The 19,042-nt window shown below is 46.0% G+C and overlaps 1 protein-coding gene across 1 annotated transcript in view; it reads right to left on the reverse strand.

Annotated features, from left to right (window-relative positions):
- The window catches only part of LOC121558081 (signal-induced proliferation-associated 1-like protein 2), a 166,925-nt gene that overhangs the window by 20,893 nt on the left and 126,990 nt on the right, over nt 1-19,042 (reverse strand). The window contains exon 10 of the mRNA XM_045227059.1: nt 11,564-11,695. Within this exon, the coding sequence (XP_045082994.1) occupies nt 11,564-11,695 (132 nt within the window). The remainder of the gene's footprint in view (nt 1-11,563; nt 11,696-19,042) is intronic.

Raw genomic sequence — 19,042 nt, forward strand, 5'->3', positions numbered from 1 at the left:
TAGAGAGACGCAGCTTGGCTAGAGGCTACAGAGAGATATAGAGAGACGCAGCTTGGCTAGAGGCTACAGAGAGAGATAGAGAGACGCAGCTTGGCTAGAGGCTACAGAGAGAGATGGAGAGACACAGCTTGGCTATAGGCTACAGAGAGAGATAGAGAGACGCAGCTTGGCTAGAGGCTACAGAGAGATATAGAGAGACGCAGCTTGGCTAGAGCCTACAGAGAGAGATAGAGAGTCGCAGCTTGGCTAGAGGCTACAGAGAGAGATAGAGAGACGCAGCTTGGCTAGAGGCTACAGAGAGAGATAGAGAGACAGCTTGGCTAGAGGCTACAGAGAGAGATAGAGAGACACAGCTTGGCTAGAGGCTACAGAGAGAGATAGAGAGACGCAGCTTGGCTAGAGGCTACAGAGAGAGATAGAGAGACAGCTTGGCTAGAGGCTACAGAGAGAGATAGAGAGACAGCTTGGCTAGAGGCTACAGAGAGAGATAGAGAGACGCAGCTTGGCTAGAGGCTACAGAGAGAGATAGAGAGACGCAGCTTGGCTAGAGGCTACAGAGAGAGATAGAGAGACACAGCTTGGCTAGAGGCTACAGAGAGAGATTTTTTATTTATTTTTTATTTCACCTTTATTTAACCAGGTAAGCCAGTTGAGAACAGGTTCTCATTTACAACTGCGACCTGGCCAAGATAAAGCAAAGCAGTGCAATAAAAACAACACAGAGTTACATATGGGGTAAAAAACATAAAGTCAAAAATACAACAGAAAATATATATACAGTGTGTGCAAATGTAGCAAGTTATGGAGGTAAGGCAATAAATAGGCTATAGTGCAAAATAATTACAATAGTATTAACACTGGAATGCTAGATGTGCAAGAGATTATGTGCAAATAGAGATACTGGGGTGCAAAAGAGCAAAATAAATAACAATATGGGGATGAGGTAGTTGGGTTGGCTAATTTCAGATGGGCTGTGTACAGGTGCAGTGATCGGTAAGGTGCTCTGACAACTGATGCTTAAAGTTATTGAGGGAGATAAGAGTCTCCAGCTTCAGAGATTTTTGCAATTCGTTCCAGTCATTGGCAGCAGAGAACTGGAAGGAATGGCGGCCAAAGGAGGTGTTGGCTTTGGGAATGACCAGTGAGATATACCTGCTGGAGCGCAGACTACGGGTGGGTGCTGCTATGGTGACCAATGAGCTAAGATAAGGCGGGGATTTGCCTAGCAGTGATTTATAGATGGCCTGGAGCCAGTGGGTTTGACGACGAACATGTAGTGAGGACCAGCCAACAAGAGCGTACAGGTCACAGTGGTGGGTAGTGTATGGGGCTTTGGAGACAAAACGGATGGCACTGTGATAGACTACATCCAGTTTGCTGAGTAGAGTGTTGGAGGCTATTTTTTAAATGACATCGCCGAAGTCAAGGATCGGTAGGATAGTCAGTTTTACGAGGGCATGTTTGGCAGCATGAGTGAAGGAGGCTTTGTTGCGAAATAGGAAGCCAATTCTAGATTTAACTTTGGATTGGAGATTCTTTATGTGAGTCTGGAAGTTGAGTTTACAGTCTAACCAGACACCTAGGTATTTGTAGTTGTCCACATACTCTAGGTCAGACCCGTCGAGAGTGGTGATTCTAGTCGGGTGGGCGGGTGCCAGCAGCGTTCGATTAAAAAGCATGCATTTAGTTTTACTAGTGTTTAAGAGCAGTTGGAGGCTACTGAAGGATTGTTGTATGGCATTGAAGCTCGTTTGGAGGTTTGTTAACACAGTGTCCAATGAAGGGCCAGATGTATACAAAATGGTGTCGTCTGCGTAGAGGTGGATCTGAGAGTCACCAGCAGCAAGAGCGACATCATTGATATACACAGAGAAAAGTGTCGGCCCAAGAATTGAACCCTGTGGCACCCCCATAGAGACTGCCATAGGTCCAGACAACAGGCCCTCCGATTTGACACACTGAACTCTATCTGAGAAGTAGTTGGTGAACCAGGCGAGGCAGTCATTTGAGAAACCAAGGCTATTTAGTCTGCCAATAAGAATGCGGTGGTTGACAGAGTCGAAAGCCTTGGCCAGGTCGATGAAGACGGCTGCACAGTACTGTCTATTATCAATCGTGGTTATAATATCGTTTAGGACCTTCAGCGTGGCTGAAGTGCACCCATGACCAGCTCGGAAACCGGATTGCATAACGGAGAAGGTACGGTGGTATTCGAAATGGTCGGTGATCTGTTTGCTAACTTGGCTTTCAAATACTTTCGAAAGGCAGGGCAGGATGGATGTAGGTCTGTAGCAGTTTGGATCTAGAGTGTCACCCCCTTTGAAGAGGGGGATGACCGCGGCAGCTTTCCAATCTCTGGGGATCTCAGACGTTATGAAAGAGAGGTTGAACAGACTAGTAATAGGGGTTGCGACAATTTCGGCGGCTAGTTTTAGAAAGAAAGGGTCCAGATTGTCTAGCCCAGCTGATTTGTAGGGGTCCAGATTTTGCAGCGCTTTCAAAACATCAGCTGTCTGAATTTGTGTGAAGGAGAAGCGGGGGGCATGGGCAAGTTGCAGCAGAGGGTGCAGAGTTGGTGGCCGGGGTAGTGGTAGCCAGATGGAAAGCATGGCCAGCTGTAGCAAAATGCTTGTTGAAATTCTCGATTATTGTAGATTTATCGGTGGTGATAGTGTTTCCTAGCCTCAGTGCAGTGGGCAGCTGGGAGGAAGTGCTCTTATTCTCCATGGACTTTACAGTGTCCCAACACTTTTTGGAGTTAGTGCTACAGGATGCAAATTTCTGTTTGAAAAAGTTAGCCTTTGCTTTCCTGACTGCTTGTGTGTATTGGTTCCTAACTTCCCTAAAAAGTTGCATATCGCGGGGGCTATTTGATGCTAATGCTGTACGCCACAGGATGTTTTTGTGCTGGTCAAGGGCAGTCAAGTCTGAGGAGAACCAGGGGCTATATCGGTTCTTAGTTCTGTATTTTTTGAATGGGGCATGTTTATTTAAGATTGAGAGGAAATTACTTTTAAGGAAGAACCAGGCATCCTCTACTGACGGAATGAGATCTATATCCATCCAGGATACCTGTGCCAGGTCAATTAGGAAGGCCTGCTCGCTAAAGTGTTTTAGGGAGCGTTTGACAGTGATGAGGGGTGGTCGTTTGACCGCGGACCCGTTACGGACGCAGGCAATAAGGCAGTGATCGCTGAGAACCTGGTTGAAGACAGCTGAGGTGTATTTAGAGGGTATGTTAGTCAGGATGATATCTATGAGGGTACCCATGTTTACGGATTTAGGGTTGTACCTGGTAGGTTCGTTGATAATTTGCGTGAGGTTGAGGGCATCTAGCTTGGATTGTAGGATGGCTGGGGTATTAAGCATATCCCAAATAGAGAGACGCAGCTTGGCTAGAGGCTACAGAGAGAGATAGAGAGACGCAGCTTGGCTAGAGGCTACAGAGAGATATAGAGAGACGCAGCTTGGCTAGAGCCTACAGAGAGATAGAGAGACGCAGCTTGGCTAGAGGCTACAGAGAGAGATAGAGAGACGCAGCTTGGCTAAAGGCTACAGAGAGATATAGAGAGACGCAGCTTGGCTAGAGGCTACAGAGAGAGATAGAGAGACGCAGCTTGGCTAGAGGCTACAGAGAGAGATAGAGAGACGCAGCTTGGCTAGAGGCTACAGAGAGATATAGAGACAGCTTGGCTAGAGGATACAGAGAGAGATAGAGAGACGCAGCTTGGCTAGAGGCTACAGAGAGAGATAGAGAGACGCAGCTTGGCTAGAGGCTACAGAGAGAGATAGAGAGACAGCTTGGCTAGAGGCTACAGAGAGAGATAGAGAGACAGCTTGGCTAGAGGCTACAGAGAAAAATAGAGAGACGCAGCTTGGCTAGAGCCTACAGAGAGAGATAGAGAGACGCAGCTTGGCTAGAGCCTACAGAGAGAGATAGAGAGACAGCTTGGCTAGAGGCTACAGAGAGAGATAGAGAGACAGCTTGGCTAGAGCCTACAGAGAGAGATAGAGAGACGCAGCTTGGCTAGAGGCTACAGAGAGATATAGAGAGACGCAGCTTGGCTAGAGGCTACAGAGAGAGATAGAGAGACGCAGCTTGGCTAGAGCCTACAGAGAGAGATAGAGAGACGCAGCTTGGCTAGAGGCTACAGAGAGAGATAGAGAGACACAGCTTGGCTAGAGGCTACAGAGAGAGATAGAGAGACGCAGCTTGGCTAGAGGCTACAGAGAGAGATAGAGAGACGCAGCTTGGCTAGAGGCTACAGAGAGAGATAGAGAGACGCAGCTTGGCTAGAGGCTACAGAGAGATATAGAGAGACGCAGCTTGGCTAGAGCCTACAGAGAGATAGAGAGACGCAGCTTGGCTAGAGGCTACAGAGAGAGATAGAGAGACAGCTTTGCTACAGGCTACAGAGAGAGATAGAGAGACGCAGCTTGGCTAGAGTCTACAGAGAGATATAGAGAGACGCAGCTTGGCTAGAGGCTACAGAGAGAGATAGAGAGACGCAGCTTGGCTAGAGGCTACAGAGAGAGATAGAGAGACAGCTTGGCTAGAGGCTACAGAGAGAGATAGAGAGACGCAGCTTGGCTAAAGGCTACAGAGAGATATAGAGAGACGCAGCTTGGCTAGAGGCTACAGAGAGAGATAGAGAGACGCAGCTTGGCTAGAGGCTACAGAGAGAGATAGAGAGACGCAGCTTGGCTAGAGGCTACAGAGAGATATAGAGACAGCTTGGCTAGAGGATACAGAGAGAGATAGAGAGACGCAGCTTGGCTAGAGGCTACAGAGAGAGATAGAGAGACGCAGCTTGGCTAGAGGCTACAGAGAGAGATAGAGAGACAGCTTGGCTAGAGGCTACAGAGAGAGATAGAGAGACAGCTTGGCTAGAGGCTACAGAGAAAAATAGAGAGACGCAGCTTGGCTAGAGCCTACAGAGAGAGATAGAGAGACGCAGCTTGGCTAGAGCCTACAGAGAGAGATAGAGAGACGCAGCTTGGCTAGAGGCTACAGAGAAAAATAGAGAGACGCAGCTTGGCTAGAGCCTACAGAGAGAGATAGAGAGACGCAGCTTGGCTAGAGGCTACAGAGAGATAGAGAGACGCAGCTTGGCTAGAGCCTACTGAGAGAGATATAGAGACGCAGCTTGGCTAGAGGCTACAGAGAGAGATATAGAGACGCAGCTTGGCTAGAGGCTACAGAGAGATATAGAGAGACAGCTTGGCTGAGCATCTATGATTCATGACAAATAAGTAGTTTATAGTCACACACCAAGCAGACACATTGTGATACAGCAGTGTGTGTGTGTGTGTGTGTGTGTGTTTGTAAATAATACAAGTGATCTACAACTACAACAGATCTAGTTTCAGACAGACAGACGTTGTTCAGGAGGTTGAATGCTCCTCTGAGAAATCTAAATATCTAACAAAAGGATTTACGGTAAATGCTTTAAGCCCAGACAAAGAGAATGGTAAATGCTATGAATAGACAGCTAGCTAGCAGACCATAGAGAAGAGAAACTGGGGCACAGAGAGAGAGACAGTGAGAGAGACAGGGAGAGAGAGAGACAGGGAGAGAGACAGGGAGAGAGAGACAGAGAGAGAGACAGGGATAGAGAGAGGGAGAGAGAGAGACAGGGAGAGAGAGACAGGGAGAGAGAGCGACAAGGAGAGACAAGGAGAGAGACATGGAGAGAGAGAGAGAGACAGGGAGATAGAGAAATAGAGAGAAAGAGGTAGAGAGACAGGGAGACAGGGAGAGAGAGAGACGGGGAGAGAGAAAGGGAGAGAGAGAGACAGGTAGAGAGACAGGGAGAGAGAGACAGGGAGAGAGAGAGACAGGAAGAGAGAGACAGGAAGAGATACATGGATAGAGACAGGGAGAAAGAGAAATAGAGAGACAGGAAGAGAGACAGGGAAAGAGAAATAGAGAGACAGGGAGATAGAGAGACAGGGAGATAGAGAAATAGAGAGAAAGAGGTAGAGAGACAGGGAGACAGGGAGAGAGAGAGACAGGGAGAGAGACAGGGAGCGAGAGAGACAGGGAGAGAGAGAGACAGGGAGAGAGACAGGGAGAGAGAAATAGAGAGGAACGGAGAGATACGGGGAAAGAGAGAGTGAGAGAGAGAGGGAGAGTGACAGATAGAGCGGAAAAGAGAGACAGGTAGAGAGGAAAGAGAGACGGGGAGAGACAGAAATAGAGAGGCAGGGAGAGAGACAGGGAAAGAGAGATAGAGAGACAGGGAGAGAGACATTGAGAGATAGACAGGGAGAGAGACAGGGAGAGACCGGGAGAGACACAGGGAGAGAGACAGGGAGAGAGAGAAATAGAGAGACAGGGAGAGAGAGAGAGACAGGGAGAGAGACATAGAGAGAGACAGGGAGCGAGAGAAATTGAGAGACAGGGAGAGAGACATGGAGAGAGACATGGAGAGCCAATGCCATCAAAAGCAGGTCATTCAATCACTAATGTCTGAGGGGACTGAAAGGAACCACAATTACCTACAGACAACCATGTGCTTAATAAAAACACCTGCTAGCTAGGGCCCGAGAAGCAGTAGTTAGGGCTCTAGAAGCAGTAGTTAGGGCTCTAGAAGCAGTAGTTAGGGCCCTAGAAGCAGTAGTTAGGGCCCTAGAAGCAGTAGTTAGGGCCCTAGAAGCGGAAGTTAGGGCCCTAGAAGCAGTAGTTAGGGCCCTAGAAGCGGTAGTTAGGGCCCTAGAAGCAGTAGTTAGGGCCCGAGAAGCAGTAGTTACGGCCCTAGAAGCAGTAGTTAGGGCTCTAGAAGCAGTAGTTAGGGCTCTAGAAGCAGTAGTTAGGGCTCTGGAAGCAGTAGGTAGGGCCCTAGAAGCAGCAGTTAGGGCCCTAGAAGCAGTAGTTAGGGCTCTAGAAGCAGTAGTTATGGCTCTAGAAGCAGTAGTTAGGGCTCTAGAAGCAGTAGTTAGGGCTCTAGAAGCAGTAGTTAGGGCTCTAAAAGCAGTAGTTAGAGCTCTAGAAGCAGTAGTTAGGGCCCTAGAAGCAGTAGTTAGGGCTCTAGAAGCAGTATTTAGGCCTCTAGAAGTAGTAGTTAGGGCTCTAGAAGCAGTAGTTAGGGCTCTAGAAGCAGTAGTTAGGGCTCTAGAAGCAGTAGTTAGGACTCTAGAAGCAGTAGTATTAGGTCTCTAGAAGCAGTAGTTAGGGCTCTAGAAGCAGTAGTTAGGGCCCTAGATGCAGTAGTTAGGGCTCTAGAAGCAGTAGTTTGGGCTCTAGAAGCAGTAGTTAGGGCTCTAGAAGCAGTAGTTAGGGCCCTAGATGCAGTAGTTAGGGCTCTAGAAGCAGTAGTTTGGGCTCTAGAAGCGGTAGTTACGGCCCTAGAAGCAGTAGTTAGGGCCCTAGAAGCAGTAGTTAGGGCTCTAGAAGCAGTAGTTAGGGCTCTAGAAGCAGTAGTTAGGGCTCTAGAAGCAGTAGTTAGGGCCCTAGAAGCAATAGTTAGGGCCCTAGTAGCAGTAGTTAGGGCTCTAGAAGCGGTAGTTAGGGCCCTAGAAGCAGTAGTTAGGGCTCTAGAAGCAGTAGTTAGGGCTCTAGAAGCAGTAGTTAGGGCTCTAGAAGCAGTAGTTAGGGCCCTAGATGCAGTAGTTAGGGCTCTAGAAGCAGTAGTTTGGGCTCTAGAAGCGGTAGTTAGGGCCCTAGAAGCAGTAGTTAAGGCCCTAGAAGCAGTAGTTAGGGCCCTAGAAGCAGTAGTTAGGGCCCTAGAAGCAGTAGTTAGGGCCCTAGAAGCATTAGTAAGGGCTCTAGAAGCAGTAGTTAGGGCTCTAGAAGCAGTAGTTAGGGCTCTAGAAGCAGTAGTTAGGGCCCTAGAAGATGTAGTTAGGGCTCTAGAAGCAGTAGTTAGGGCTCTAGAAGCAGTAGTTAGGGCTCTAGAAGCAGTAGTTAGGGCCCTAGAAGCAGTAGTTAGGGCCCGAGAAGCAGTAGTTAGGTCTCTAGAAGCAGTAGTTAGGGCTCAAGAAGTAGTAGTTAGGGCTCTAGAAGCAGTAGTTAGGACTCTAGAAGCAGTAGTTAGGGCTCTAGAAGCAGTAGTTAGGGCTCTAGAAGCAGTAGTTAGGGCCCTAGAAGCAGTAGTTAGGGCTCTAGAAGCAGTAGTTAGGGCTCTAGAAGCAATAGTTAGGGCCCTAGAATTAGTAGTTAGGGCCCTAGAAGCAGTAGTTAGGGCCCTAGAAGCAGTAGTTAGGGCTCTAGAAGCAATAGTTAGGACTCTAGAAGCAGTAGTTAGGGCTCTACAAGCAGTAGTTAGGGCTCTAGAAGCAGTAGTTAGGGCCCTAGAAGCAGTAGTTAGGGCTCTAGAAGCAGTAGTTAGGGCCCTAGAAGCAGTAGTTAGGGCTCTAGAAGCAGTAGTTAGGGCTCTAGAAGCAGTAGTTAGGGCCCGAGAAGCAGTAGTTAGGGCCCGAGAAGTAGTAGTTAGGGCTCTAGAAGTAGTAGTTAGGGCTCTAGAAGCAGTAGTTAGGGCTCTAGAAGCAGTAGTTAGGGCCCTAGAAGCAGTAGTTAGGGCCCTAGATGCAGTAGTTAGGGCTCTAAAAGCAGTAGTTATGGCTCTAGAAGCAGTAGTTAGGGCCCTAGAAGCAGTAGTTAGGGCTCTAGAAGCAGTAGTTAGGGCTCTAGAAGCAGTAGTTAGGGCTCCAGAAGCAGTAGTTAGGGCTCTAGAAGCAGTAGTTAGGGCTCTAGAAGCAGTAGTTAGGGCTCTAGAAGCAGTAGTTAGGGCTCTAGAAGCAGTAGTTAGGGCTCTAGAAGCAGTAGTTAGGGCCCTAGAAGCAGTAGTTAGGGCTCTAGAAGCAGGTGTTAGGGCTCTAGAAGCAGTAGTTAGGGCTCTAGAAGCAGTAGTTAGGGCTCTAGAAGCAGGTGTTAGGGCTCTAGAAGCAGTAGTTAGGGCTCTAGAAGCAGTAGTTAGGGCCCTAGAAGCAGTAGTTAGGGCCCTAGAAGCAGTAGTTAGGGCTCTAGAAGCAGTAGTTAGGTCCCTAGAAGCAGTAGTTAGGGCTCTAGAAGCAGTAGTTAGGTTCCTAGAAGCAGTAGTTAGGGCTCTAGAAGCAGTAGTTAGGTCCCTAGAAGCAGTAGTTAGGGCTCTAGAAGCAGTAGTTAGGGCTCTAGAAGCAGTAGTTAGGGCTCTAGAAGCAGGTGTTAGGGCTCTAGAAGCAGTAGTTAGGTCCCTAGAAGCAGTAGTTAGGGCTCTAGAAGCAGTAGTTAGGGCTCTAGAAGCAGTAGTTAGGGCCCTAGAAGCAGTAGTTAGGGCCCTAGAAGCAGTAGTTAGGGCTCTAGAAGCAGTAGTTAGGGCTCTAGAAGCAGTAGTTAGGGCTCTAGAAGCAGTAGTTAGGGCCCTAGAAGCAGTAGTTAGGGCTCTAGAAGCAGTAGTTAGGGCTCTACAAGCAGTAGTTAGGGCTCTAGAAGCAGTAGTCAGGCCCTAGAAGCAGTAGTTAGGGCCCTAGAAGCAGTAGTTAGGGCTCTAGAAGCAGTAGTTAGGGCTCTAGAAGCAGTAGTTAGGGCTCTAGAAGCAGTAGTTAGGAATGAGGGGGATGATTAGGTGGCCATGATGGGAATTTTGCCATGACACCAGGGTTAAAACCCCTACACTTACAATAATGTGACGCGTACTGAGTATACGAAGAGGCGTGACGCAGATGCAGGAATTAACAAGGTCAAGGTTTACTTAACAATGACAAAGATAAATAACAAAGATAGAGTAACCGGCACGAAGCTTAACAATCACACACAACATCATCCAGAACAGTCCAGGGCTAAATAGGGGTGGTGATGAGATGATGAGGTGCAGGTGCGCTGGAGGTGATTAGGGTGCGTTGGGTTTCCATTCCGGTGTTGCCGAGGTGGTGCGCTCAGACCGGTGGCTCAGTAGACCGGCGAATCAGAGCGCCGGAGGGGATCAACGGGAGGAGACGTGACAGATAAGTGCCATGGGATTTTTAATGACAACCGAGAGTCAGGACAGCCATGTAACGTCCCATCCAAAAGTCAGCAGCCTTAACACAGGGAAATGTCCCCGTCACTGCCCTGGGATCTCCTCAGAGCAGAGGGAAGAACGCCCTCTACTGGCCTTCCAACACCACTTCCAGCAGCATCTGGTCTCCCATCCAGGACCAACCCTGCTTAGCTTCAGATGCAAGCCAGCAGTGGGATGCAGGGAGATATAGGGTTAGGGTATTTCAGCTCCGTTTAATTATGGGTCTCTCTTCCTTAGAACTTCTACAGTAGTTAGAGATTCTTCAGTAGTTAGACATTTTACGGTAGTTATAACTTATACGGTAGTTAGAACTTCTACAGTAGTTAGAGATTCTACAGTAGACCCATGGGGCGGCGCACAATTGGCCCAGCGTCGTCCAGTGTAGGGGAGGGAATGGCCGGCAGGGATGTAGCTCAGTTGGTAGAGCATGGCGTTTGCAACGCCAGGGTTGTGGGTTCGATTCCCACGGGGGGCCAGTATGAAAGAAATAAAAATATAAAAAATAATGTATGCACTCACTAACTGTAAGTCGCTCTGGATAAGAGCGTCTGCTAAATGACTAAAATGTAAATGTAAATGTAGTTAGAACTTCTACGGTAGTTAGATATTCTACAGTAGTTAGAGCTTCTACGGTAGTTGGAGTTCCTACAGTCGTTAAAGCTTCTACAGTGGTTAGAGATTCTACGGTAGTTAGATATTCTACAGTATTTAGATCTCCTACAGTAGTTAGATATTCTATGGTAGTTAGATATTCTACGGTAGTTAAAGCTTCTATGGCACATAAAGTTTCTACGGTAGTTAGATTTTCTATGGTAGTTAGAACTTCTACAGTAGTTAGAGATTCTATGGTAGTTACAGATTCTACAGTAGTTTGAGTTTCTATGGCAGTTAGAGATTTATGGTAGTTAGAGATTCTACAGTAGTTACAGCTTCTACAGTAGTTACAGATTCTACGGTAGTTAGAGATTCTACAGTAGTTACAGATTCTACAGTAGTTACAGATTCTACGGTAGTTAGAGATTCTACAGTAGTTACAGATTCTACAGTAGTTACAGATTCTACGGTAGTTAGAGATTCTACAGTAGTTACAGATTCTACAGTAGTTACAGATTCTACGGTAGTTAGAGATTCTACAGTATTTACAACTTCTACAGTAGTTACAGATTCTACAGTAGTTTAAGATCCTACGGTAGTTACAGATTCTACAGTAGTTAGATATTCTACACATGCTCACGATCACACAGATGCTAATGCACTCACACAGATGCTAATGCACTCACACAGATGCTAATGCACTCACACAGATGCTAATGCACTCACACAGATGCTAATGCACTCACACAGATGCTAATGCACTCACACAGATGCTAATGCACTCACACAGATGCTAATGCGCTCACACAGATGCTACTGCACTCACACAGATGCTAATGCACTCACACAGATGCTAATGCACTCACACAGATGCTAATGCACTCACACAGATGCTAATGCACTCACACAGATGCTAATGCACTCACACAGATGCTAATGCGCTCACACAGATGCTAATGCGCTCACACACACACCACCCTGCTCCTTACCTTCGAAGGCGCGTGCGGCGTCCACCAGATGTGACCAGTCGAGTCCGGAGGCGGGGTCAGGGAGGGGCATGAGACCAGGGTCGTTGAACTTTGACCTGTCAGTCAGCGAGCCGTCAGAGAACCAGAACTCACCTCGAGAGAGAGAGAAGACAGTCAGGTCAGTGACCAGTACACACAAGGTATTTGACTTCAGATCATTTGTAGATTAATCTAAATTAATTCACCTCTAGCACAGAACCAGAGAAAATGACTAACAGGACTTCCGCCCTTATAACCACTAACAGGAACAACTGTTCTATCAACAAGGTCACTAAATCTTGTAAGAAAGACCAAACAAGACCCAGTGTCCTTGGCTAGGAGCTGTACACAAGACCCAGTGAGCATCAGGTCAAAGGTCTAAGGTCTGCTAAAGAGGTACAGAGATTATAAAGTTCTAGTTACAGAGGACAAAAGTCTAATGTGCCTTTTCTGAGCACAGTCTAATTTTCATTTATTTAATTTTTATTTAACCTTTATTTAACCAGGTAAACCAGTTGAGAACAAGTTCTCATTTACAACTGCGACCTGGCCAAGATAAAGCAAAGCAGTGCGATAAAAACAACAACACCGAGTTACATATGGGGTAAAACAAAACATAAAGTCAAAAAATACAACAGAAAATATATATACAGTGTGTGCAAATGTAGCAAGTTATGGAGGTAAGGCAATAAATACGCCAAAGTGCAAAATAATTACAATTAGTATTAACACTGGAATGATAGATGTGCAAAAGATGATGTGCAAATAGAGATACTGGGGTGCAAATGAGCAAAATAAATAACAATATGGGGATGAGGTAGTTGGGTGGGCTAATTTCAGATGGGCTGTGTACAGGTGCAGTGATCGGTAAGCTGCTCTGACAACTGACGCTTAAAGTTAGTGAGGGAGATAAGAGTCTCCAGCTTCAGAGATTTTTGCAGTTCGTTCCAGTCATTGGCAGCAGAGAACTGGAAGGAATGGCGGCCAAAGGAGGTGTTGGCTTTGGGGATGACCAGTGAGATATACCTGCTGGAGCGCATACTACGGGTGGGTGTTGCTATGGTGACCAATGAGCTAAGATAAGGCGCGGATTTGCCTAGAAGTGATTTATAGATGGCCTGGAGCCAGTGGGTTTGGTGACGAACATGTAGTGAGGACCAGCCAACAAGAGCGTACAGGTCACAGTGGTGGGTAGTGTATGGGGCTTTGGAGACAAAACGGATGGCACTGTGATAGACTACATCCAATTTGCTGAGTAGAGTGTTGGAGGCTATTTTGTAAATGACATCGCCGAAGTCAAGGATCGGTAGGATAGTCAGTTTTACGAGGGCATGTTTGGCAGCATGAGTGAAGGAGGCTTTGTTGCGAAATAAGAAGCCGATTCTAGATTTCACTTTGGATTGGAGATTCTTTATGTGAGTCTGGAAGGAGAGTTTACAGTCTAACCAGACACCTAGGTATTTGTAGTTGTCCACATACTCTAGGTCAGACCCGTCGAGAGTAGTGATTCTAGTCGGGTGGGTCGTCTGCGTAGAGGTGGATCTGAGAGTCACCAGCAGCAAGAGCGACATCATTGATATACACAGAGAAAAGAGTCGGCCCGAGAATTGAACCCTGTGGCATCCCCATAGAGACTGCCAGAGGTCCAGACCAAACAGGCCCTCCGATTTGACACATTGAACTCTATCTGAGAAGTAGTTGGTGAACCAGGCGAGGCAGTCATTTGAGATCACATATAGAAACACATAACTAAAGAATCTCACAGACTCCCAGAATACAATAACAGAACACTGGAAATATTAGTATTATTGTTATTACAGAAAGAGGAAACATAAATATGCTAAACATTGTGTTAACTAGTCCTAATGGAATATAAATGTATTAATCTTAAATTTCCCCACTACACCATCTCTCCTCTCTCCTCTGAAGGGTGATAAATGACTTGTCTCAAAGGATGTCTTCAGGTCTCAATCAACAACCACTTTCTTTCCCTTCCTATCCTTTCACTTCCACTATATCTGACTCTCTCTCTTCCCTCCTCTCTCTCTCTCTTCCCTCCTCTCTCTCTCTCTCTCTCTCTCTCTCTCTCTCTCTGTCTCCCTCTCTCTCTCTCTCTCTCTCTCTCTCTCTCTCTCTCTCTCTCTCTCTCTCTCTCTCTCTCTCTCTCTCTCTCTCTCTCTCCTCTCTCTCTCTCTCTCTCTCTCTCTCTCTCTCTCTCTCTCTCTCTCTCTCTCTCTCTCTCTCTCTCTCTCTCCTCTCTCTCTGTCTCTCTCTCTCTCTCTCTCTCTCTCTCTCTCTCTCTCTCTCTCTCTCTCTCTCTCTCTCTCTCTCTCTCTCTCTCTCCTCTCTCTCTCTCTCTCTCTCTCTCTCTCTCTCTCTCTCGCTCTCTCTCTCTCTTCCCTCCTCTCTCTCTCTCTCTTCCCGCCTCTCTCTCTCTCTCTCTCTCTCTCTCTCTCTCTCTCTCTCTCTCTCTCTCTCTCTCTCTCTCTCGTTGGAGTGCATGCTGGGAGTGAGTCGTGAAGCAGGAGTGAGTGTGAGAGCGACTGGAAATTTTTTCACTCTATTGGGTTTTGGTGTGTATATATTTATATTGATTAGTTTAGTTGTTTTAAGGTTATCTTGTCTAACTATCACTAAGCACGTATAGGGGTGGTGGGATTGTTCAGGTTGTTTTTCGCTAGGGCACAACCAGCGGGTGAGGCTGGTTGCAATGGCCACTCGCGGAAGTTTGGAGTTTGAAAAACTTAGTCGGCGACATGGAGTAAAGATTCCTGCTGCGGCCGGGTGTTCAGTGGAAGAATGTAACATGGCAGTGGGTGCTATTATTGGGTATGATAGCATCAAATCAGCCTCAAGGATGAATAGCGCTGTAGTGATATTTTTAGATTCCATTGAAAAGGTGAATAAGATAGTTGAGAGTGGTGTTGTGTTGCGGGAGACGCAGATATCCGCTTATGAATCCGGTGAAGAAAGTTAGACTTTCTAACGTGCCACCATTTGTTAGAGATGAAGTGTTGGAGCGAGAGTTATCTCGTCATGGTCAACTTGTATCTACAATAAAGAAGGTTATTTTTGGATGCAAATGGTTTGTTGCTGAAACATGTCGTGTCTCATAGGAGACAAGTGCATATAATTAAAAAAAAGGACATTCATCAACTGAATTTAGCATTCAGTTTTAAGATTGATGGATTTGATTATGTCTTCTACGCTTCTACTGAATCAATGAAATGCTTTGGCTGTGGAAGAGAGGGGCATTTGGTGCGGAATTGTCCCGAGAATGAGCGTGCAGATTATATGGTAGCAGCTCTAGTGCTGGTGCAGCTAATGCACCACCGCGAAGGGATGAACATGCTAAGGGTGCAGGGGAAGGGAGAAGGTGGGCAGATATGGTAGGAGAGGAAGGCAGTGTGGATACGAGGGCAATTGTGGTAGATCAGAACAAAGAAGGAGGGGAAAAAGTCGGTGAGATTGCGACTGCCGTCGCTGAGGTGGTGCTGGAAAATGAAATTGGAGGTCAAGAGGAGATTGAAATAATGGAAAAGGAAGCAGCTGTTTTCAAAGTACCGAGGAGTAAGAGGAAGAATGTAAGGGGTGGTGAAGGGTCTAACTCCAAGAGGAAGGTAGAGACTGATAAATCAGTTGAAGATAAACAGGTTGTAGAGATGGTGGAGTTTTCTTCTGGGGAGGATAGCGAGAGTGAGTCATCTGATGCGTCACAACAAAATAGTGAGATAAATGGGGTGGAAGGGAGGTATGTGATTGATAAGGTACATCAATTTCTGAAGTTGACAAAAGGGAAGATATATATGCAGGATTATAATGTAACAGATTATTTCCATGAAAGTGAATTGTTTATTGAATCAGCAAAGTTTCTGATGTCAAAAATAACAGGGGGAGGTTTGACAAGCCCTGAAATTGCTAGACTCAAGAAAGTGGTCACGAGAGTGATAAGTGATGTAAATTCTAAAGAAAATGAAAGAGTTCAGTCGCAGCCTTAACTCTGTAAAGAGATGTGGTTTATGTGTCGTCCTTTGTATTTTTTTTCCATCCATGAGCAGTTTTAAGATTTCTTCTTTAAACGTAAATGGGGCAAGAGACGTTAAAAAAAGAACCATAGTGTATGAGTTAATTAGGGGAAAGGGAAGTGACAAATGTTCTACAAAAAACACATAGTAATTTGGAAAATGAAGTTATGTGGAAACAGGAGTGGGGGGGGGGCAGTGGTGTGTAGTCATAAAAACTCAAAAAGTGGGGGTGTGGCCATCTTGTTCTCAAAAGGGTTTTTGCCTTTGTCATATGAGGTTGAAGAGGTAGTTGAGGGGAGGTTATTAAAAGTTAGAGCGGGGTATGAAAACATCACTATGTGTCTGATAAATGTATATGCCCCAGTGGTGGCAGTTGAGAGGGCATGTTTTTTAGACACATTTTCAAATACCATTGAGAAATGTAATAATGAAGAGTTTTTATTGCTGGGGATTTTAACTGCACAGTCAGTGATTTAGATAGAAATCACAAAGAACCTCATATAGCCTCAATGACTTTTTTTTAACGCCTCATTGTAACACACGAACTGTGTGATATTTGGCGGAGTCAACATGGAGGCACGAGACAGTACACCTGGGCCCATGTGAGAGAGTACACCATCTCTATGGCCAGTTTAGATAGGTTTTATTGTTTTGAGCATCAATCTCAGGTCTGTAAATCAAGTGTGATAACCCCAGTGGGATTTTCTGATCATTGTTTAATAACAGAGGTGGTGTTCATTAACGATGTAAAACCCAAAAGCGCACACTGGCATTTTAATATAACTTTATTGAGTGATGCTCACTTCAGGAAATGTTTTAGTTTTTTCTGGGAGAGGTGGAGGTCTCAAAAGGCCAGTTTTGTATCCCTTCAACAGTGGTGGGATATAGGGAAAATTCAGATTCAACAATTCTGTAATCAATACACAAGGAATGTCACCAAGGATATCACCAGATCAATGAAAGCCCTAGAGACTGAAATAGTGGAACTCATGACGTTGGTTGAGACCACAGGAGATCGAGGCCATACTCAGGCCCTCAAGAGGAAAAAAGCTGCATTGGCAGACCTGTTGGGTATCAGAGCACAGGGGGCATTGGTGAGAAGTACGTTTCAAGGAATCTCTGAAATGGATGCCTCATCCACATTTTTCTTTGGTTTAGAGAAAAATAATGGACAAAGAAACATTATTCATTGTCTCAAATCAGCTGTTGGACAGGAGCTCACTAGCCCTAGTGAAATTAGAAAGAGGGCAGTAGAGTTCTATGCTGAGCTCTACCAGTGTGAGTACAAAGAGGATAAAACAGTGACACAGCAGTTCCTTGATGGGCTCCCACAGGTGGCTGCAGAAACTCAGGTTGAGCTAGAGCAACCATTGTCTTTGCAGGAGCTATACACTGCATTAAAAGGCATGAAAATGGAAGGGCACCAGGCATTGATGGGCTTCCCGTTGACTTTTTAAAATATTTTTGGGCTATGTTGGGAGAGGATTGGCTAGCAGTAGTTAATGATAGTTTAACCGGAGGGTTACTACCAATAAGCTGCAGAAGGGCTGTCCTCACCCTACTGCCCAAAAAGGGTGACCCTAGGGAGGTGAAGAACTGGAGGCCGGTGGCTTTATTGTGCACTGATTATAAGATCCTGTCAAAGGCTTTGTCCAACAGGCTGAGGGAGGTGATGGGGCAAATCATACATACGGACCAGTCCTACTGTGTTTTTCCTGGCAGGCAGATAGGGGATAACATTTCTCTGATTTGTGATTTTTTGGGACGTCTCTAGGGCTATTGGGTTGGATGCTGGTCTAATTTCAATTGATCAGGAAAAGGCATTTGACCGAGTTGAACATCAATACTTATGGCACACTTTTGAGGCGTTTGGGTTCAGCTCTGGTTTTATTGCCATGATAAGGGTGATATATGGTGACATTGAAAGTGTATTCAAAGTTAACGGTGGCTTGAGTGCTCCTTTTAAAGTGTGTAGAGGTATTAGGCAGGGGTGTTCTTTGTCAGGAATGTTATATATCCATTGCTATAGAGCCACTACTAAATAGCATTAGAAGTCGCATTGAAGGGGTGTACCTTTCAGAGGATATTCCTCCTATTCGTCTCTCAGCCTATGCTGATGATGTAGTTGTTTTAGTGAAAAATCAAGCGGAGGTGGATAGTTTGAGTCTAATGTTTGATCGTTTTAGTGGAATATCCTCTGCAAAGGTAAATTGGGAAAAAAGTTGTGCTTTACAGATTGGAGAATGGTCTGGAGGGATCATGGCTTTGCCAGGGGGGCTGGAATGGTGTAAGGTAGGTTTTAAGTATCTTGGAGTGTACCTAGGAGATGAGGGGACAATGGAAAAAAAAATGGATTGGGGTGGTTGAAATGGTGGAAGGGAGGATGAGGAGATGGCGTTGGTTGTTATCTCGTATGTCATATAGGGGGCGCACTATTATAGTTAACAATGTGGTTGCCTCTGCACTGTGGCATCGGTTGTCAGTTTTAGAGCCACCATCTGGCCTTCTGGCTAAGATACAGGCAATTATTGTGGATTTCTTTTGGGATAAATATCACTGGGTTCCACAAAGTGTTTTGTATTTGTCAAAAGAGGAGGGGGGACAAGGTCTTGTACATCTTGCTAGTAGGGCTGCTGCTTTCCGGTTTCAGTTTATTCAAAGGTTGCTTTATGGACCGGAAAATGTGGTTTGGAGAGGGGTGGCAGGTCTTGTATTACAGCAGGTTGGGGGATTAGGTTTAAAGAAGGCTTTATTTTTGGTTGATAGTAGCCAGATTTCTAGGGAGGAAGTACCTCCGTTTTACAGAGGCCTTCTTAGGGTGTGGAGCATAATGAAGGTGTCCAGACGAACTTCAGCGGAGTTAGTGCATTGGCTGTTGGAGGAACCTCTGGTGTATGGGGCAAGACTGGATTGAACATTTACATTTTTTTGTATTTTTTTTGTATTGTACAACTGCAGCTGTTCCACATTTCTCCAAGATTCTGGTGAAGGGCAAAATCGTCACCTTAAAACAGTTAATGGCCATGGCTGGGCCCACCTTAATGGATGGAAGACGGGTGGCTGAACATTTGGGGGTGAGGTCGGAAAGGATTGTCGGACAACTGCTGGGAAGCTGCAGGAAGGCTCTGTCAGCAGAAGAGTGGGGTATGCTGAATAGTCACAAGAAGAAGGTACAAGATGAAAACGTCCCATTTCCAAGACTAGGGATTACACCCAATATCCCAGAGTCAGAAAGAAAGGCGTTATTACTGGATTTGAGAGGGTTGGAAGAGGTGGGTTTGGATGAGGTGAATGGGAAAGACATATATAGGGGGTGTGTCAAGGTGTTGAATAAAGATACATTGAAAAATAGAAAAGACACTCCCTGGAGGGTAAAATTGGGCATTGATGACAAGGTAAAGCCAGCATGGAGAGCACTGTACAAGCCTCCGTTACA

Source organism: Coregonus clupeaformis, chromosome 18 (genome assembly GCF_020615455.1).
Source record: "Coregonus clupeaformis isolate EN_2021a chromosome 18, ASM2061545v1, whole genome shotgun sequence".
NCBI lineage: Eukaryota > Metazoa > Chordata > Actinopteri > Salmoniformes > Salmonidae > Coregonus > Coregonus clupeaformis.